Genomic DNA, 22,858 nt, shown 5'->3' on the forward strand with positions numbered 1-22,858 from the left:
TTATAGCGTTTCGCTTTCTTCTCTGCTGATTGTAAACATAACTCTAACCATCTGTGAACCACAGGTCAATGTGCAAGGCCCAGGCAATGGTGAGAGCTACCAGGAGCGACTGTCTCGCCTAGAAGGGGATAAAGAGTCTCTTGTATTACAGGTAAAACATGGGGCAGTCCGTTACAAATAATTTCCTACTTTGCACCTACAGTATGACGTTGCAACAGATAATTTAGATACAAGTATTGTATGAATTCAATGTGAACTTATTTCTAGAACACTTTGGTATGTTTGGATAAAAATACTGTACATAATCAACATTGACAGAAATAAATTATTTATACATATATTTTGCTGATCATATAACATTGAATTTAAGGATATTGGTTAAAGTTATAACAGACTTTTTGGGACTTTAGCTTATTCACTGTATTCCCAGTCCATACATACCATTCTCATCTCCGTGTGTGCCATAACTCTGTCTGACGCTCCCACCGCTAACCTAGCTTAGCACAAAGACTGGAGGTAAAAATGCCGATATTTTCATATTTACATGTTGTGATGTGTATAGTTACATTGTGTAGTAAATCTGGCGGAGCATGAAAAGTTGCGATTTTCTAGACCAATTTATCTAAGAACAGAACTCTCATTCCTGCGTAATAATCAAGGAACTCTGTGCTGCACCATGGGTTCAGCGGCACAATGATGTTCTGCAGCACCTGAAAATAGGCTAACTTCGGTCAACATAACCAACCTGCTTGCCTTGCAGAAAGAGTATGCTGGGGACTATTTTCAGGCGCTGCGTAATATCATTGTGCCACTGCACCCACGGTACGGCAGCAAAGTTTCCTGATTATTACGCAGAAATGAGAGAATAGTTGCTAGCCATATCGGTCGAGAAAACTGCAACTTTTCATGTTCTGTCAGTCTTAGTACACGATGTAACTATGCACATTACAAAATGTAAATAGAAAAATGTTGGCATTAGTTTGTCACTTATTGAGTACTAGGCTAGATTAATAGTAGTAGCCATTTACATCCTGTCTTTGTGCTAAGCTAGGCTGATGGTGGGCACGCCAAACAGAGAAATGACACACACAGAGATACAAATGGTATGTATGGACTTATTTAACTCTGGGTGATACGGTAATTAAGCAAAAGTCCCCAAAAGTCGGCGTGTTCCTTTAATTATATTGTATAATTAAATAATAAAAATGCCAGCATGGGGAAAAAAAATCCCCCTTGATCTGTTCTAAAAATATTCTGATAGCTCTGCTGTTTATTTATTGTTTGCATAGTCATCATATGTTGGGACTAAAACTGACTAAGCACCTGATGACTGGCGATACTTGCTACTTAAAAATACTTTTACTTTAAAAACTGATGTTACAGTACTGTATAATTGCATAGCCTATAGTTCTAAGGAAGATACTGCAACTACTGACCTGATAGATGTTGAAGGCACTGTAGGAAGATTTAAAAATTGAGCTATATTAGCTGTAAACTGCTGATCTGTTCAAACTAAACATTAATAAATGTCAGTTTTATAAAGACATTTTGCAAAAGCTTTTTAGCTGTCAGGTAAAATAATTGAAGCCATTGTACTACAGGTGTACAAAAAAAACACTGGGTAATAAAAGAACTAAAAGAAAAGAAAAGCCAAACCAGTACAATTGTGGTGTTTCATGGGAACAGACATGGCTTTGCGGATTAGTCCTGTTCTGGCTTGTTGGGATTTTGACAGCAAGTACATGTGCAGAGTAAGTGCTTGGACTGCGTATTCCTGATCAACTTGGTTGACTAGCATATGCTAGATTTATTTTTATTTGCTTGAAAATCTGTATAATATAATATTTTTTATAAATGGATTTAGTCTGACTTTGAATACAATAATGAGTTTGATTAGTTTTAAATTAATGTTTTTCCCGTAACCCTTAACAACTTTAGTAGGACAATGGACAAAGATGATGTACCTCGAATTCACACAAACTTGATTTAAACCTGTTTCTCAGGTGAGTGTGTTAACGGATCAGGTGGAGGCTCAGGGAGAGAAGATCAGAGACCTGGAGAATTCTCTTGGGGAATATCAGCACAAACTCAACTCCACTGAGGAGATGCTTCAACAGGTAATATTTATTCAAGAAAATATTTAGATTTTCATTTATTTTCAAAATATTTAATTTTCATTTGCAAAATGTTATTCTCAAATAAGCTCTCAGAGATTTTTGTCAACATGAAATGATTATTTGACATAATTTCATTATAATGTAGTTTTATTACATAACAAATGGAATGAATTCTATATAATATTAGTCAAATAATTTAATTGTGATTAATCACATGTACTGTGTATAATTATTGCATGCATATGCTGTATAAATATTATATATATATATATATATATATATATATATATATATATATATATACACATTTTTTTCTTAAATATATACATGCATGAGTGTGTATTTTTATTTACATAATAATAATTGTACACAGTACAAACACATATATTATGTAAACACAATCATTTTTTTTGCAACTTTCAATTTGACATAACTAATATGTGCTGAGGTCTATGTAGTATTATTGATTAGCACTTTCCACCAGCACTTTTACTGTATTTAAATTTAAGATTTTAACATCCCCAGGCTTTAATAACAGCCCCTTTGCCAAGTCTGCATAACTGTGGCAAATTCGCAAAGGAATCAATACTGATATGAGCCACGCAAAATGTTAAGATCACCCTTTACACATTCACTCTACATTATTAGTTCTGCTTTTTATGACTAATCCTGCTTAAGTTGCTTCACCCTTACTGGGAAGGCCACGTTTCTCAATAGGCTTGGTGAATGTTTAAATGAGCAGTCATGCATTAATGAGCTTGGGTTACTGGCAGTTAATTTCTTACTTTTTTTCTATTAAGGGGGAGGATCCCAGCCGTATCTAGAAACTCAACACTATTAATTCTTCCTAGATTTGTGGTTCATAAAATATAAAAAATATATTTGCTCTAGTTTTGCCCTTAAGACTACTTTTATTTTAATAGAAACTAATAGCTTTTCAAAGGAACCAGCTCACATTAATAGAATAATCTGCACCTGATGTGCCAAAGAAGGAACTTCTGTGAGGACATTCTTTGGTGAGATTCTGGGATTCTGTTCATCACATCACCTTGGCAATCCAAATATTTAAGTGGTGGCAGTATTTTATATAGTATATAAGGTTGGTTTGGGCATTGGCAGGGTGTAAACTACGAGGGAGCTAGGTTCCCCTAAATAAGACATGGACTCCCCTGAAAATGTGATTTTCTTTTTTTAATTTTGGGGAATCTCAAAAAATATTGACAGTGTGTTATTTTGAAGTGCAATTTCAGTTTTGTGTTATGATCATTGTGGATTATTAGGTGTAAAATTGCAAAAATATAATAAATGTATGCATGGCGGCGAATTAAATCTAATTCACTTCAATAAAGATAACTATACATGCTATCCTTGTCATGACCTGTCATGAGTTCTGGTGGTGCTGCGGTGCAAATTACACTCATGTTTAGTAGCCTACATGTTAACGCAAAGATTTGTAGAAAAAGAATATCCACTTCTTGATCTTGGATTTCTGGACGAACAGCAAATGAAGCTGACCCCAGGCCTGTGTGGTTGATTCTCTGTTAAGCATCCTGTCTTCCAGAAAATACGACTCTATAGGTCGTTTTTCAAGCACCTTATTACGACCTTTATTTACGTTTTAACGTCATGCGCCCTCTAGCTGGCGTAAAAATAATGACAGTGTCACGTTACGTCTGACGTCATGAAATGACGTATGACTATTGTTACCAACCAAAATGCGTGTTCATTTTAATGCAATGTCTGGACTTTTTACCACCATTTGTCATATTTCCATTTAGCAAAAATATATTTTTTATTTACCCCACCATCCCTAAACCTACCCAGTGATTTATAGTGCATACACACTTTATGAGCACATGTGTTCCCTGGGATTGAACTCACGATCACATGATCACATGTTGTTGATGTATAGTGCAATGCTTTACCAACTGAGCTATGCAAAACCTGAAATATTAAGCAGATAAAAGAGAAAAATGCTTTAAAATGAAAGTGCTCTATTGTCAATAGGAGCACAACTTTAGAATACGATCCTGTGCGTCGTATTTAATTAATTAAAATATTGCCGATAGGGGCGCAACTTTAGTAAACGCTCCTATGGGTCGTATTTCAAGGAAGTGACAAACCACCTATATAGGCGTATTGGTTGGAGGACATGTTGCTGTTAAGTTAAGGCATGTTATTCCCAATTATCTGTTGTGGCTGGGTTGATATAGGCCTGCGTGACTATCGATGTCTTAAACCTAGTTGAACACAGGAATTATGTTATACTTCTGCACCCTGACGAGTAACTGTAACCGTTGTTCAAGTCAACTCAAAGACAGCCGGATGCTTTGTTTATAGACTATTTATGGTGGCCTTTTGACCTATCAATTTGTGTTGAAGGTGTCGAAGCTATCAAATATGTTCATCAATGATTGTATATTAAGAGTAGAGACACATTTGTGAGCAATTTGTTTTGTGATTTCACCGGAAAGAATAAAGTCTCTCTCCGCAATGGCATTAAGCGATAGATTGACATGCTCATCTGTGTGTGTGGGAATGTTTTTGTGACATATGTGGACAAAAATGTGCATAATGACATGGGTATAACATAGGTATTACAAGGAGAGGGTGCAATATAAGGACTTTGGCCATGTCCTCACTTTTCAAAAGGCTTATAAATTATACAGGATAAGTTTTATTTAGAAAGTAAAAGTGCAGAATTTATTTATTTTTTTATTTTTTTATTTTTTGGGGGGGGGGTAGGTTTAGGGGCAGGGGCAGTGTAAGGGGATAGAAAATACGGTTTGTACAGTATAAAAACCATTACGCCTATGGAATGTCCCCATATGTCACAAAAAAAAGTGTGTGTGTGTGTGTGTGTGTGTGTGTGTGTGTGTACAAGCCAATAGAGAATGTAAACATTGCCAACTTTAATTTGATTCGCCATCTCAATCATTTTGACATTGACGTTAGACCTGAGGCAAACCAGACAAAAATATAACTTTTAAACCTTTTTGACATCCTAACATACAGAGCGCTGCGTAATGAAGTGCAGCAGACCAGTACACTTCCTCTTTTGCAGGAATATAAAAGTCCTCTTTTGAGGAAAAGGGCTTCCCCAAAAGCGACGGTATAGTTTGAACACTGGGCATTGAAATTAGCTTGGGAATTAGACACCAAGTTAATTGCTTTTTTTCTGTAATCAGTCAGACAGGGAAGGAGGAGAGGACAATAAATATGGTAACACTTTATATGAACTATGCACTACAGAATTTATTTATCTTTGTTAATGATAATTTCAATATTTACTAGTACATTATTTAAATCAGAAGTGTGTATTTGGTAACATTAGTTAATACACTGGGAACTAACATGAAAAAAACAATAAACAACTATATTAAATCTAGGGGTGACCCCGAATAGTCGAAGATTCGATGCATCGATATGCGGAGCCTGATTCGACCACCGATCTCACGGTCGATCGGATCCGGCTCGGAGTCAGCTGCTGTCTGGGGAATCTTTGCGGATGTTATGAAACGAGGATTGTGCCATTTTGGCAATATGGGGGTGCTCAATATTTTAAAGACGTGTCGCGGCGCTGAGCTGAGCATCGGTGTGCGACCCCTTTTAAAATTCGAACACGTTCAATGAGTGTACACACACACCGGCGGCAACATTCAGCTCCTGTCCCCGGCCACTCAGGAAGAGCGCTTTTTCAAGGTTTTATATTAAATTTATATTATATTTCACTCAAATCGTCAATGTACATACTGATTTAACCCTGTGCTACAAGATACACTCATCGTGCAGCTCTTCTGTCAGTCGATTCAAAATTGAGCTTGCGTGTATATAATGTGCGCGTCAGGTGGCGGGGCTGAGCTTCGCAGGTATTTTTTAAGGTTTATTTATCAAAATGTTCTTTTATATATTTGTGTGATGTTCTGTAATTCGATCGTGGCTTTAACATGTTATGAGAAAACTGTTTATGAATGTTTATCCACCACATTACCTTCTAGGCTATTTAAACCTAAATAAGAAAGCCATTGTCAGTTTGTCTGTCAGTTGGCGGGCAGTTTTGGTTGCTTTATTAAAAGTTGTTGCTGTATGCAGTCTGTAAAGGAAAATAAAAATAGTTTACCCTTCTGCTGACAAGTGTTGTGCTCATCCCAACCCATTCACACACACACACACACAGATGATTCGACTATCGGTCGACCATACAGAGATTCGACAATTCTGATTCGAATGTCTAAATCCTTAGTCGAGGACAGCCCTAATTAAATCTTTCCCCACCTTAAAAAAATAAAATAAAAAAGTGCTAGCCACCTCCAGGGTTTTTGACCATTTTCACATAAATTGAATAGCCCATAGAATATGTTTTTATGAATATCTGAAGTTTTATTCTAGCTTCATTCATTTTTTTTATTTTTTATCAACGCTTGAATATGGGTAAGTTTCATAAAAAAAGCAACATTTTGAACAAAAAGCTGAGAAAATGACGTGTTTGTGAAAACTTTATCCAGATCAGATTCAGAGCAATGCTCAAACACGGATGGAGTTCATCAACACCCCTAATGCTTGCACAGAACTGTAGCTCATCCTGGGTTCACATTTCATTTAGTAACATTAGACAGTTTTTATTTATATGATGTTTAATGTTGATGATCACGTTATTTTGCATTTGCATATGATTACATGTGATCGCTTGTTTTACTCATAGACTGTAAAAAAAATGGACGTAGTGTCCGTGACGTCACCCACAAGATTCTGCATCTTGGCAACGCATCATCGCAGGTCACACCTGGATAACAAAAAATAGGCAAAGAGGCGGGACGTGGGCAGAGCTGAGGTTACACAATGAATAACAGACAGCAGATAAATGACTATCCACCTGTCAATCAAAATGGTCACACCCTTAATTATGCAGAACTTTAAGGCTTTATGTAACGTTAATGAATGAGTTATACAAAAATTCACCCCCCTCATAGTTGTCATAAGGGATAGACTTAGCCATATAGACCCAAACCACAATTTGTACCAGGCTGTAAACTTTTTTTTTTTTTTTGCTGTAAATGTGGGCATTTTAACCTTCTGGAGCCTGTCCCTAGTGGCCAGTTGATTAATTGCAGTTTAAGTCACTTCCATATTGGCTTCACGAGAAACTGCGGGAGTTTGCCGCTTGGTTTTACTGCGTCTTCCTCGTTTGTGTTTTTATCAGGAAATTCTGTACACATTCAGAAAATGCATTATAGCGCCCTTTAGTGTCTGACAGTGAAAACACAGAAACCTGGAAAATTCAAATTTTGTCCGGGAATGAGTTAGCTAACATTAACAAAGAATAACAAATACAGTAACGTATGTATTGCTCATGGGTAGTTTATGTTGGTTAATTATATTCATAATTAGATACAATAAATATTAATGTGTCCAGCAAAAAAAAAAAAAAAAAAGTATAAAAAAGTGAGAGAAGCATAGAGTGGTCTTGAAGTTTTGACATTTAGCAGTCCTGCTAGAGGCATTAGGAACATTTATAAAGATTAACATTTTCAAGGCATGTTAAGACTCTTGTACTTATTCATACCATTTTCGAGGACTAAATGAACTTCCCTCTGCTTGTAAATCTCATTTTCCTTGTAAGCTAATTGCATATTTCTTTTAACTCGTCTTAGCTTTGAAAGCTCTATGGCTGATTAAATCTCCAGCGTTCAGATTGGAATCTTTTTAGGGCATGTGCCTGTGGTCACTGAGGTTTTTGGCCTTCAAAGGCAAATCCAATTCCAGTGACACTGGCCTAATATTTTCCATATGTTGTCTTTGAAAGTCTCAAAGCTCACGTAAAACCCCTCAGCACCAGCTACTGACATTTTGAAAAGGTTTTGGGCTTCTGTATTGTGGAATAGATTCCTGTTCTGTGTCTGAGTTTAACCATCAAGATCAAAGGAGGCAAGATGTTGCTTTTATGTTTTACACCAGGGGTGCTCAAACTTTTATGGCAAAAGATCAACCACTTATTAAGTTGACCTGCAAAAAATAAAAAATAAAAATCAGCCAGTCATTTGAAAACAGGGCTCTAGCAGTTGGTGGCATGCCGGAATTTGTGTGATTATAAGTTAGGATTGATCTGAATTTGGATTTGGTTGTTTTCATATAAGAAAATACTTTTTCACACAAGCTAATTTACACAATTTCATGTTCAGTCTTTCGTGTTAAGGTACATGCCTAAGAAAGTACTGGTTAATATAAGGTAACTACATGGGTTAAAGTTAGGTTTAGGGGTAGGTTCAGGGTTAGTACCTACTTATTATTCATGTATTGTTATTACTATTATAAACACATAATGTGTACTAGTGCTGTAGTCAAGACCACCTAAACTGAGATTAAGACCTGCATGTGCCGAGACCAAGACCAAGGCCAAGGCAGGGTGAGACCAAGTCAAGACCAAGACCAGACCAGCACTCCTTAAATCCATCTATAAGATCCATATTGAGACTTACTGTCTGAGAAATGACTTATATTTAATGAATACATTTAATTAGAATAGTACGACACAATATAGAGCTGTTAATATATTCATGAAAACAGCTCTTTCTCTTGTGATATTGCTTAATTATATGTTATATAAATAAACTAAATCTCAGAATTTTTGACCATTTATATACATTTTCGGCATTTTTGAGACAATGCTGCATTGCTTTTGAACCCGTCAGCCCAGTAACAAAAGAAATCACGGTAACGCTATTTTAGGTTCAGTTACCTGATAACCGTCACGAGGACGAGGACGTGCTGAAACTCTCTTTGCTTAAATTAGCTCAAAATTACTATCAGGTGTAAGTAATTACCTTGACAAACTATACATCATTAAAAAGATCTAAGACTAAAGTTTAATTTTTTTACCTCTGTTTTATTCTCAAAGTCGTATAGTGACCGTAATGTGTTAATATGTGCCAGGAGTTATGAATATGATCTTGGGCATCGCTACCTTTTGATTGTAATATGCGCGTCATTTGCTCCCATTCATAAAATACTCCTCTGTGGTCGTCATGAAGACACTCGACAAAACAACTTCCCTCAGGGCTTTTACTTCAAATGTGTGCAGATGTGGAGAAATATTGATAGATTCTCACATGTTTGAGTCAAATTTCTATACAGAGAAGTATTATTTATTCAATCTTTATCCAAAATCCGTGGATGTATGATTATGAGCGCAGTAGACTGTGTTATGCTGTGTTTTCAATTCATTCTGGCAGCCGGAGGGCGCTGGAAAGCTGTACTACTGAAAATTCACCCCAAATTTAGCTCACGAAGAACAGACACACCATATGACATTTAGGAAGTATCTAGATTTAGTAATGCAAAATAAAATCGAATAAAACGCTGGTAAATAGAAAGTCCCATAAACGTCCTGAATGGCCGCTTGACGTCCTGTGAACGTCCCCGTGAATGTCCGGAGGACGTCTTTGAGGACGTCCGCGGGACGTCAAGAGGACCCTACACATGGACGTCCGGGGGACGTTCGCGGAGGCCATTTAGGGGACGTTCTGGGGACCTTTTTTTGTTAGCTGGGATGACATTTCCAAAACAGCTTCCTGAGATCGTTATATCGCTATTTTATGCAGATAGACACGTTTTAAGACAATAAACACACAATCGCGGCAATATATGGTTGGTCTGTGTTCTTTATGCCATGTTGGGTGGTTTCATAATAGATGATATTTATAATGCAATGCTATTCCACATAGCTTTTAGCATTGTATATTTTCTGTCAGATTTTTTTGACCCGAAGGTATATGAGATCACATATTGTTAAATAAAATACTCAACATATAAATTATAAAGTGATATGAAGCAAGTTTTGAATAAAACATGATTTTAATCGTATAAATTGTTGTTTTGCTGGTGTGCTAAGCTAACATGCTAGCTTGCCCTAGATGCACCTGCCACTGAGTAAATACTTTATTTTTATGAACATTTTCTAAATGTAAAACTACTGAAATGCTTATTTGGACGAAATGCATTCGATAGAGTCTCAGTGGGGGTAAAGTGAGAGGTTTGATTTAGAAATGAGGTTTGAATAGAACAGTTTGAATAGAGAATCGTTAGTAATTATAATGCAGACAAAAGAATGATAATTAGAGCCATAACCAGTCCGCAGAAGTGTGAATGTGTGCCGGGGAGACAAACTGAATGGGGCAGTTTGCACCTCTAAACAATAGAGGCAATAGATTGAATGAAAGCTGAGAAGACATGGCAATAAACATCAGTTGATATTTCAGAGATATCTCAAAATAAAATCACATGAAACGATCTTGTAAAACGTTTAATAAAATTCAGAGTTTTAGACTTATCATCTTCAGATCTGAAATATAACATGGTCAGACTTGTGGCTTTAGCTGTAGTGCATTTTTAGATTTCTCCAAGGCCCACTTCAATTTTATTTTCATAAAGATATGTCATACAAATAAATTTCTAATAACTTTACAAAACTTTGAAGCTTATTATAGCTTTTTTTTATTATAAAAAATATTATCATTTTGACTTTACAGTAAACTGCTAGGTGTCTGCTTTCAAATGAGACCATAATTATGCTTTTAGTGCAAAGGATTCACAAACTGTATTTGTTTTAGTCTGAGTATACATTTCTTAGGATTTTTTCAAAATTTGGAAGTCAGCTTAAGAGGTTAACTAATAACTAATTGCTTATTAGCATGCATATTACTATGATATTGGCTGTTTATTAGTACTTATAAAGCACATATTAATGCCTTATTCTGCATGACCTTATTCTACATCCCTTAATCCTACCCATACACAAACTTAAATGCTACAAAAACTACCTATTAAGCAATAAATTAGGAGTTTATTGAGGCAAAAGTCATAGTTAATAGTGAATACAGTATGTTTCCCATACTAAAGTGTTACCGAAATCACATTTTCAAAGAAGTTATTGATTGCATTTTGAGCAGTAAGTTTTACATCAAATCACATTAATGGTGTTAAATCAGACAATGCACCAGTAATTTAGTGATTATCCTTGCTGTTGTGGTCTTGACTGTTCTTGTTCTTAGAGTCCTCTAAGTCCGAGACCGAGACAAGACCAAGTCCTTCAAAAAATTATCTTAAGACTGGTCTCATGACCAAGACCCGAGTACTACAGCTCTAGTGTGTACATGGGGACCACGACTGTAAATTAAAGTGCTACCAAAATATCTGTAAAATATTTCCCAGAAATATCTCTTTCATTTCATTTTGTCTATAATTCAGTGTTTTTCACATAACATTATCTTTTCAGTCACTTAATTTTCACACCGTTTCTGTTTAATATGCTTAAAAGTAATGTATTTTCCCACCATGATCAGAGCACCCAAGCTCTGTCTCTTGCTCTCTCGCATGTGTCAGTCCCTGCAAGAGAAGCAGATAAATTTAGCCCTCATAACCTATGTATATTTAGCCGTTGTGGAACAGCAAAGTACAGAGATTTTGAACGGACTTTGTGCCTTCTTCAGAAGACGGTTTCTTCGTTTTACCTTTTTTTTTGTGTTTAAGCTATATGTGTGTGTTTACAAGTATGTCTGTGTGTGGACTCTCATAGGAGCTTCTGAGCAGGAGTTCTCTAGAGTCACAGAAGCTGGGGTTGATGGAGGAAGTGTCCTGTCTAAAACTGAAGCTGGGGAACATGGAGGACAAACACATCAACAGTTCTGAGAGACAACATAAAGCTGAGGTACAAATCTGATGAAATGTAAGATAAACCTTAAAAGTTTCACATTGCACACAAAGTAGATTAAAAGATGCAAACTGAAGTAAGAACATAGCCTGTTTACATTGTGGACATTATCATTGCCATCTCAGCCATTTTCAGTCACTAAAGTAATACCCACACTGTAAAAAATTATATGTTCAATAAGTTATGACAACATGTTTTTACATTTTGTAACTTACAAAATAAGTTAAGAAATGTTAAACTTTTTTTATTAGTTATAAAAGATGTATCTCATTTTTTAAAGTCAGTTTAACATACTGTAAGTTGAAATAACTTAAAAATCCAAGTCGATTGTACTGCAAAAGTTCAAAATTTGCCCCTTTTTTAATGGAGGGTCTGAAGCCTACTGGTTTTCAGGCTAAAAAAATTGCATGTTTGCTACATAGAACTAAAATTCTGCAGATCTTTTGTTAAGTGCTGATACTTTTCTAGAGAGCAGGGGAATAATGATAAGATGTAAATTCATTGCTTTAATGAAATTGTCATCTATTTTCATACACACACAAAAAAAATAACACTACTGTTAAGGTGGACTTGTTTTATCAATAATTTAAAAAGGGCCACATATCAGATTAGTAGATTAGTATTAGTAGATTAGTAGATTAACATTAGTAGATTTATTAATCTATCAATACTTATACTGTAAGTAGGTGTGTGAAACTATGTGAACAAGCAAAGTAAATATATCCATACAATCCTCTATGTTTTAAAACTGTGAAGTGTTTTGAATCAGAATATTGCAAACAAAGTCTTGTAAAAATGTATTTGTAGAGAAAACTTAAAAGTGTTAAACCAGTTGCTTGCACAAAAGTGGTCAACAGAGTGCTTACAAGCTTGTGTTTGTGCATGTCTTTTAATTTACTGTGCGCTATTTTCATGTGATTACAGTGTTCATATATAGTGACTACTGTGGCACAAAACTGGTTGACCTAAAATATACCTTTCCTCTGGCATTACGATGTGCTGGCATGAGCTGTATGTGTTTGTGCGGTCGTGCACCTTTAATTTAAACATAATGGTCTTCATTCAACACAAGCAGAACAAATTTCTTGGTAATGATCTAGAGAGGTCTAGAAGCTGAATCTAACTGACAAATAGCCAGAGTGTTTTTAGCATAGAGAGAGTGTTAAGAATGACCTCAGTGTGACGTCTGACAACTGCTTGGCTTCATACAGTGAAAAAATGGCACCAATTCAGCCGTGAGCATTCCAGCAGCATGCCGCTCTCTCTCTCTCTCTCTCTCTCTCTCTCTCTCTCTCTCTCTCTCTCTCTCTCTCTCTCTCTCTCTCTCTCTCTCTCTCTCTCTCTCTCTCTCTCTCTCACACACACACACACACACACACACACACACACACACACACACACACACACACACACACACACACACACACACACACACAAGGTCACGGTCTTCTACCTGCTATAGATAGGCCAGTTTACCATCTAGTTTACCACGATGTTGGTGTCACATGGCGTCTCATATGAAAGCTTTTTCATCCACGTGCTAGACACAGTAGACGACTATTGACTTTTATTAGAACACAGCTTCCTTTGGTGTGAAAGATGCTACAGGAAGCTATGTTTGAATGTTGACATTTTAGAACTTTTTTGCTGTCTTTGCTTCTGAAATTTACAGTTATTTTTGTCACTGCTTTTGGTGCCTGACATTAAGTTATGTTTTTTTTTTGTTTAGTTTTTTTATAGGTTATTAAGCTATTATGGTTGAAACAGGAAAGCCAAGTTCCTCTGCAAATGACAGCTTTATGCATTCAATTATGAGTTAACTTGATATGTTTTTAAAGATTAGTACCCAGACGATGAAGTTATTTTAAACGCTACATTGGAAGTTGGTTTGTGTTCAAATCATGATTACCCACACAGTATATTCTGGAAAAGACATTTAGTCACTTGGCTCTTTAACAAAGGCTCTTGTATTTGAGACCTTGGCTTGTGTGAAATGGGCCAGTGAGATATTTACTTGTCTAAAGAAGTTGATTTCAGAAAGCCTAGGCTGAGGGGAGCAGACGGCATGTTTTCTCATTGTGGTTTGGTTGACTAGTAGATGTGCTGTTGAATGATGTTCTCGAATGTCCTGAAATGTTCCACCCTAACCAAGCGAGTGACCTGCAAAAGCAGAATGAAGCAAACTATTTTTTTTAAGAAGCTAGCATGATCTTGTGATTAACTTTCTGGTAGACCTTATAATAACTCACCTAAAGGATTATTAGGAACACCTGTTCAATTCCTCATTAATGCAATTATCTATTCAACCAATCACATGGCAGTTGCTTCAATGCATTTAGGGCTGTGGTCCTGGTCAAGACAATCGTCTGAGCTCCAAACTGAATGTCAGAATGGGAAAGAATGGCAATTTAAGCAATTTTGAGCATGGCATGGTTGTTGGTGCCAGGCGGGCCGGTCTGAGTATTTCACAATCTGCTCAGTTACTAGTATTTTCACAGAAAACCATTTCTAAACCAGAAGCCTCAAAGAGCTACTTTGACTGAAATAACCACTCGTTACAATCGAGGTATTGGGGACGGATGGGCTACAACAGCAGAAGACCCCACCAGGTATCACTCATCTCCACTACAAATAGGAAAAGAGGCTGCAATTTGCACAAGCTCACCAAAATTGGACAGTTGAAGACTGGAAAAATGTTGCCTGGTCTGATGAGTCTCAATTTCTGTTGAGACATTCAGATGGTAGAGTCAGAATTTGGCGTGAACAGAATGAGAACATGGATCTATCATGTCTTGTTACCACTGTGCAGGCTGCTGGTGGTGGTGTAATGGCGTGGGGGATATTTTCTTGGCACACTTTAGGCCCCTTAGTGCCAATTGGGCATCGTTTAAATGCCACGGCCTACCTGAGCATTGTTTCTGACCATGTCCATCCCTTTATGACCACCATGTACCCATCCTCTGGTGGCTACTTCCAGCAGGATAATTGACAAAGCCACAAAGCTCGAATCATTTAAAATTGGATTCTTAAACATGATTATGAGTTCACTGTACTAAAATGGCCCCCACAGACACCAGATCTCAACCCAATAGAGCATCTTTGGGATGTGGTGTAACGGGAGGATCCGTGCCCTGGATGTGCATCCCACAAATCTCCATCAACTGCAAGATCATATCCTATCCATATGGGCCAACATTTCTAAAGAATGCTTTCAGCACATTTTTTTAAAAAAATGCCACATATAATTAAGGCAGTTCTGAAGGTGAAAGGTAGTCAAACATAGTATTAGTATGGTGTTCCTAATAATCCTTTTGGTGAGTGTATGTATGTAAAATGCAGAGTATAAAATGTGCATGTAAAATGAAAAACAACAGTTGGTGTTTTTTTTGTTTTTGTTTTTTTCATTAAGGGGCACCTATGTAACATACTCCAAACGTTTTTGTGTCACCCCAAACGTTTGAGTTTATGAAAATGTGCAATGTGAAAGTATAATCATTCATTTATTTTATATAAAATATATATTTTACAAAACATGTTGGACTCTAAAACTGCAAGAAAATCAAATCCAAAAATCTAAACAAGTTGTCTTCCAAATTTTAGGTTGACATCTCAATAAATTTGCTTTCAGTAAGATTTTATTTGGCACAGTGCCAAAATTTTCACTAGATGCAACGAAGCTCCATTACTGACCATATAGGAGCACCTACATTTCCATATATGGTTTGCGTTATCTGAAACATATATATTCATAACTGTCATACAATTTATGAAGTAGACATCCTATTCAGAAGTAGTATGGGCAGTTTAAAAATAATTGAATTAACATCACAAATGAATAATATATATATATATATATATATATATATATATATATATATATATATATATATATATATATATATATATATTATTTTTTTTTTCTTTTCTTTTTTCTTTCTTTCTTTATATTTAGAACATTTTCAGACCTTTTTTCATAAAATCGAATGCATGTTATCTTTTGAACTCTTGGCATGAAAACAAACTGAGGTTTTTACCAATCTTTCATGATTTTTCATGTTCATCACTATTTCAAAATAAAAATCTGAATCTATATTAAAATAATCTCATATTTGAAATAGACCTAGTGTTTTTAATGCTACTAACTGCTTGTAATGCTATTTGTAATGCTGTCTATGTGTAATTCCACTAAATTATAGATAGTCATATTATCTTATGTTGCTGTGCACAATTGCTAATGACTGGGAAAAGATAAGGACTCTAGATTTATTCAAGTAACCTGAAGAATAGAGATAGGAAGGAAACCACTGCAGGTCTGCTTCCCATAATCCATTATTTCCACCTTCTCTTACCTTTTGTTTGTTCTTCCTCTCTTTACTATCCCAATTCCTCTCTGACAGAGCGTAGTGAATCTGATTAGCGAGCTTCAGGAGCAGATGTGTAGGATTCGGCAGGAGATCTCTAGTAAGATCCCAGAGAAGCCAGCGGAGATGGTCCCAGAGGAATGTTGTGGCAGTGAGCCAGTGCAAGCCTTTCTGACTGAGCCAGAGCCAGTGGTAGGTCTTAGATCTGGACATTTAGACAAACTCAAACACTGTGGAACTGTGGTCACTGTGGAATAGAAAGTGGAGGCACCCCTTGGATTGCACAGTCTGTGATTGTTGCCAAGTACATTTTCTGTGCTTATGAATTAGTGTTAGAAGTGTTTTATATAAAAGGGATGACATCTTTTATAAGTATGTATTGTTATGGATTAATCATTGTTTTAGAGCTCATCAGTGACCACACAGTTTTTACTCGGCCTTGTATTTTTCCATTTATTTTCTCCAGAGGCATTTCAGGTTTGTACCTAATATTTACAGTGCAATGTTTTTTAATTGCTGCATTTTTACAAACATCCTACTGGGATCATATTAAGCATCGCAAAAAATTTAATAATTTGGGGTGGGGGTGGTGGGGCTTTCTTACATAAGAAATTGTGTAATTTCTTCTCTGTGTTTTATGTTCTACCTCTAAAAAATCCCATGCTACATCAGTGGTAGTTAATATTTTCTTGCTAGCCTGCAAAAACTATCCTGCTAGCTGCAGTTCATTATCTGATCTGGCTGCAGTATAACTCTTTTCAGATTTTTGGGTTAAGAGGGAACCATTGAATTAGCTATTCAACTATTGTGTTTAAATCAAATTTATGTATGGCTTCAACAGCAGCATATATTTATTTTATTTTATGTGACAAAGTTCAGGCAGGACTGGAATGACTGTTAAAATGTGACTTGTACTTCCGGAGCTCTACTGTTACTGTTTATTACCTGTTAGTTGTAGTTTTGGGGCTGTGGTTATGTTTAAATTGCCAGAACATTTTTTCTATTGTTTAATCCTTACAGAAGGGAGTCCAGTCCTTTTCCTGGAGTTGATTTCAGCTGGTAAAATTTCAGCTCCCTACAACCCTCCTGCAATCAGACACACATAAACCAGATAATTAAGACAGGTGTTAGAGCAGGGTTGGGCCTCACCTCTGCAGAAAGGTAGTTCTCCAGTAACAGGATTGGGAAATCCTTCCTAAATTTAACATGGTGACCACAATGTATTACAATAATGTATCACAACTCTGGTATCAATGGTATTTATGCAAAAAGTATTACCATGGTCATTTTTTTTTTTTTTTTTAGAAAAAAGACCATTCAGTGGGGGAATTTGAGGAATACATATGTTATAATGTTTGCTAATTATTTGTATGTATATTTTATTGTGTGCAATATTATAAAGAACCTGCACCAGGAGCTCAAGACGCTCAAGCATCGAGTTGACGAGCTGGAACAAGAAAAGATGCAGTGTGAGCAGAAGCTCAAGGTGACACAGGTACTGCCTCACAAATTTGACTCATATTTTTTTGTCTTGTTTGCAGAACAGGTCCAAATTTAAGTTGTTATTCACTGATAATATTCCACTGTAGCTTTGAAATCTACGTTGTACTTCCATATTTTCAAACTTGCGATCTAAGAAACAATAGCATCCAGCATTGTTGACATGTAATTTCAAATCATGTAATTATCAAATGTTGTATGGCAAGTATTGATATTCATATGTATCGATATACGCAAATAAGATCTGAGACATAATAAGACAAAATATCTGAAGCAGATTAAAGCAACACTAGGTAACTTTTCAACCTTCATAATATATTTTTTAAGACTCTTGTGATGATAAATCGACTTACAATAGGTTGAATGACACGTCTGCCCTAGCTTGATGGGGTCTGTATCGTTTTTAATCGTACTTTTAAACTTCGGGTTTCGGGTAGTAACCCGAGAACAAAAAGAACTACAAAATTCGACTGCTTTACGGCATATACGTCACTTCCACCAACACCCACACTTCCTTAAATTCGGACGTGCGAGCCCAACTTTGTTCGTCGGATAATATAGTCATGTCCGAAGCAGCACAGACACATAAGACAGAAAAGGATTTGTTGGAGGAAAGCAATAAGAGGAAACGAAAAAGTGATGGGATTAAAGGCAGGACGAGGATCAAAATGTGACCAGCGTTTGCTCGTCGGCGTGAGCTGAAGGAGGCGTGCCCGACCGATGCTGTCATGCTTGTTACGGTGAGCTACCACTCAAACATTGAACTGAAGTATCATATAGATTCTGTAAAACGGTAACCAACAGACTACTATAATGACGCTGGCTTGTAAACGTGAGCATCGTGATTATTTGGCGTTTGAAAAAAATAAAACCCATGAAATTATATTCATATGACATGCTGAAACATATGCCACTGACTGTAACGTTACCTGGGATGAAGACATTTCACACGCGACGCCAGAAGAACTCGAACTCCTCTTGCAGTGTTCCGGGGAACTGTTAGCGCTGCACCAACCCGCGGCGCCACTTTTATAAAGTTATTTGGCCCGCAACGCACCACTGTATATATTTTTACAACCCGCCGCGCACCCGCGACCATTAAATAGACATACGGGGTCCGCGGGTTATGAGACGACCCACGCATCACTAGTTCAGGGCTATCAGGGTTGTCATGTCAACAAATGCACGCGCGATGGCAACCCCTGTTGTAGGATTACAGAGCTTACGACAGTAGTTGAGGACATTATTTTTTCCAAACTGTAGGGGGACCCCGAGAGCAAAAGTAGCCAAGTGCGGCTTTAATAAATAACAATGACTTTTTTTTATTTACAGAACCACAAACCTATAATATTGATGGTTGATAAATACTGAATTGATGTTGATATTGTTACAGTTTAGAGTTTGGTATGCTAGTTAGTTTCTATGGTTTACATTCACCTGTATATCTTGTTTGCTCTTTGTATTTATACCCTTAGTTTCTTCTGTTCATAGTTCTGTGTCATTTGAGTTATGTGTGGTTCTGTTTCCGGTGTATTTGCTATTAGAGAGTTATTGTTAAATCATTGTGCTATTTCTACAACCGCCCCAATGTAACAAACACTTTATTTGGTAACCCTTTATTTTACACTGTCCTTGTTACATATGTTACATGTACTTACCATATTAATAACAGTAAATTATGCATAATTACATGCAACTAACCCTCACCCAACCCCTAATCCTACCATAACCATATGGTAAGTACATGTAGTTAATTCATATTACTCATTACTTGAGTAATGTAACAATGACTTTAATTTTATGCGATTTAGTTGCATGTACTTACTAAAGTATTCATAGTAAATTAATCATAATTACCAGCAACTATTCCTAAAACAAACCCTGTCACCAAGTAATGTATTTAATTAATAATACTCAGAAACTTTACTTTGTGTAATTACATTGAAACTATGTTGCCTTAAAATACATTGTAAAAATAAATGTGGGCTTGTTAACCATATGTTAATTAATAAAAATGAACCATATGTTAATAGCTGGCAGTTGTAATTGACACATGTAACCATGTAACATTGCAGTTTTAGTAATTGGTCTGTATTTTGAATGTGGATTAGTATGTATATCATACTACATACATAAAAAAAGTTCATAAGTACTTTAGTACATAATGATTACTATGACTTGTTAATCATGTAAACAGTTTTAGTGAATTCATTTTTTTTTTTGGCAACATTATAATGACAGAAATCATTCTCCTCTTTCAGGCTGAGATTGTGAGTTTACAGCAGATGTTAAGCTGTAAGAACTCTGAAATAGAGAATCTACAGGCTCAGCTGCTCTCCAGCGCTCCAGTGTCTGTGGACAGTGGAGAAAGAGGTAATGCTTTCTCCCTCAAATCTCTCTAAATGCCTGTCATGATGCAGTCAATACTAATGTTGAGGGCAATTTAGCTCTTTGCATTTTTTCACAGCTGTCTAAATCCTCTGCATGTTAATTAGTGATAGACTGATAGATTAGCCGATATTTGTCCATTTGAGATATTTATCTCATAAGTGTATATTGGCTAATTAACTGAGTGGTTTTAGATCATTAGTTTGTCTCAACAGCAGACAGTACGAATGTTCAGGGAAACCTGTTTTGCATGCAGTCTCAGCATTCAAATGAAGTTACTTAGATACAGTACTATATTTGAATAGCAGTATAAGACGTATGTCTACATTGAAAAGCATTATTCATAAAAGAGCAAATATAAAAATATATAAAATAATAAGAACAAATAACCCAGACATCCTACTGCGTCTGCCAAGTGTGAAGCTGATGTTGTAGGTCATTTGACAATATATAAAGGAAGTAGTGTGAGCAAATGCATATTTTATAGAACAATCTTTGGTCACATGTTATATTAGATGTCTTTAACTACTAAGCTATATACAATGTACTTATTTTGTTCATGATGTATTGTAAAACACCTTTGTGATTTATGATTGAGGTGGGATACGGGTAAGGTTAGGCACAGGTTAAAGGGTGGGTTAAGAGGTAAGGGAATAGTGTTACAGAAATTAATAACATTTGTAATTGTTTTAAGGTATTTCTAATTTCTTATAAGTACAATGTAAAAGCATGTACGCAATAAGTCCATTGAATCAAATAATTCATTTAAATGTTAGTAGCTCAAGACAGTTAGTAGCAAGTTAGTAGCGTATGGCCGAGAAGTTCTTCATTAAAGGCGGTAAATACCCTGACAGTACACGATTTTGGGCACAGCTAGTCATTATTCGTTCAATACCTAATGGTGCAGTTTATAGTGGCACATAAATTACTCTTTAAATGTGTTCTGCATTACACTGGTCATTGGCTGCCTTGCTCTTTAGATCTTGCCCTTTTGAAAAATATATATCGGTCAATCACTTATATTAACAGCAGTTGTTAATAATTGCTTTTTGCATTTTCTGTGTGTTGTGGAAGCTAATGTTTTTTTTTGTTTTGTTTTGTTTTTTGTTCTTACTGTCATTCACTAACCATTAGAGGAGATATACAGAAGGAGAATCAATACCAAACGTAAGCTTGTTTATATTACACTACCTCACACAAATTGCTAGAAAGTTAAATGCAGAATTCATCTGTACACTAATTTCTGCATTTGATTGTGTGAGTTCTCACTTGTCTTATTGTTTTATGTGACCTAATAAACTCATGGCTGTGCGCATGTCTTGTAAGCTGGTGACTCTAAAATGAAGTCATAACCATTTATTGCTCCCCTTTTTTTTACAGCTTTCCTCTGGGAAGTTAAAGACCAGTGTCATTTCTGTTTTCCATGTCTGTAAACTTTAATTATTTTCAGGGTAGTAGATCTTCAACATTTCAGATCATCTTGCATATCTTGCACAAATAGTATTGTGCAGGGCTGCACCATATTTCACTGTTATGGTGTTGTTTAAAAATCTTTGTCTATTTCATTTATTTATCTCTTTTTTATTTTTTTGTAGATCAAGAGCTACAAAGGTTAAAGACAGGAATGGAATCACTTATTGCTGCCAATAATGAAAAGGTATACATAGTTCTTTCATTTTTGATTTTACATTTTGAAATGTAAAAAAAAGATATATATATATATTTTTATTGTATTTTATTTATTTTTTATTGTATTGTATTGTATTGTTTTTGTTTTATTTTATTTTATTTTATTTTATTTTATTTTATTTTATTTTATTTTATTTTATTTTTTTATTTTATTTTATTTTATTTTATTTTATTTTATTTTATTTTATTTTATTTTATTTTATTTTATTTTATTTTATTTTATTTTATTTTATTTTATTTTATTTCATTTTATTTTATTTTTTATTTTTATTTAAACACTATTTTAAATGTTAAGTATTTAAAAACTAAAGTCCAAAATTGTTATGGCCACTAAAAGAAATTCCAAATATAGCTCTTTGTATAAACACACTTTCCTCGCCATGATTACAGGGTGAGCAAGAGTCATTTTGAGCACACTGGGTCCTTTGTTCGTCACACTCCCCTGTGTTAATGGACTTAAGTGTGTAGAATGTCTGGTTTCCCCAGACATGCCCAATACTTGGACTTATAGGATACTGCCTTGCCATTTGAAATAAAAATAAAAAAATAATAATAATAATTAAATTTCTGCTCATGTCACAAGTTTTATACCCTTAATAATGTGATGCTTAATTTATTGTCATTTATTTGTTTAATTATTCACTAAATATTTGTGTGGGTTATTAATATTAACATTCAAAGTTGTTTCAGGATCGTCGAATAGAAGAGCTCACTCTTCTCCTCAGCAAGTTTAGAGAGATGAATGACATCATGGCTTTAGTTCAAGGTAAATTCTTCAAACGTTTTGCCTCGTTTTAACAGCAAATCCACTACAAAAAGGACATTCCATCATTAAAGTGTATAGAAAATTGGCACAACAGAGTTTTCTGATTAGCAACTATTTCTGTCAAAGTCAAGTGATAAATGTTTTGCTAATCAAGTTTAAATAAATCATCAAATTAAGAATTATTTGTTTAGAAATTGGACATGGCATTGCGATCTAAGGCTAGATTTACTAGCTTGTACCAAGTGCAAAACCTCTTTTGGCATTAAAAAAACTACTATCAGGATTTACTAAAGACACGCAGTGAAAAGGCATGGACACATTTTTTTGTGGC

At 35.5% G+C, this 22,858-nt stretch overlaps 1 protein-coding gene across 3 annotated transcripts in view; it reads left to right on the top strand.

The window, feature by feature from the left end:
• Positions 1 to 22,858, top strand: part of ppfibp2a (PPFIA binding protein 2a) — a 48,776-nt gene that overhangs the window by 1,787 nt on the left and 24,131 nt on the right. Inside the window, exons 2-10 of one of the 3 annotated variants that reach the window (XM_067419275.1) lie at positions 65 to 151; positions 2,004 to 2,117; positions 11,689 to 11,820; positions 16,221 to 16,376; positions 17,587 to 17,679; positions 19,946 to 20,057; positions 21,207 to 21,239; positions 21,668 to 21,729; positions 22,452 to 22,527. In XM_067419275.1, coding sequence (XP_067275376.1) covers positions 65 to 151; positions 2,004 to 2,117; positions 11,689 to 11,820; positions 16,221 to 16,376; positions 17,587 to 17,679; positions 19,946 to 20,057; positions 21,207 to 21,239; positions 21,668 to 21,729; positions 22,452 to 22,527 — 865 coding nt within the window. Of the gene's footprint in view, positions 1 to 64; positions 152 to 1,667; positions 1,752 to 2,003; positions 2,118 to 3,017; positions 3,134 to 11,688; positions 11,821 to 16,220; positions 16,377 to 17,586; positions 17,680 to 19,945; positions 20,058 to 21,206; positions 21,240 to 21,667; positions 21,730 to 22,451; positions 22,528 to 22,858 lie in introns of those variants that run through there. The other 2 variants (XM_067419276.1, XM_067419277.1) reach the window with 2 other exon arrangements.

This window comes from Pseudorasbora parva, chromosome 16, assembly GCF_024679245.1.
Source record: "Pseudorasbora parva isolate DD20220531a chromosome 16, ASM2467924v1, whole genome shotgun sequence".
NCBI lineage: Eukaryota > Metazoa > Chordata > Actinopteri > Cypriniformes > Gobionidae > Pseudorasbora > Pseudorasbora parva.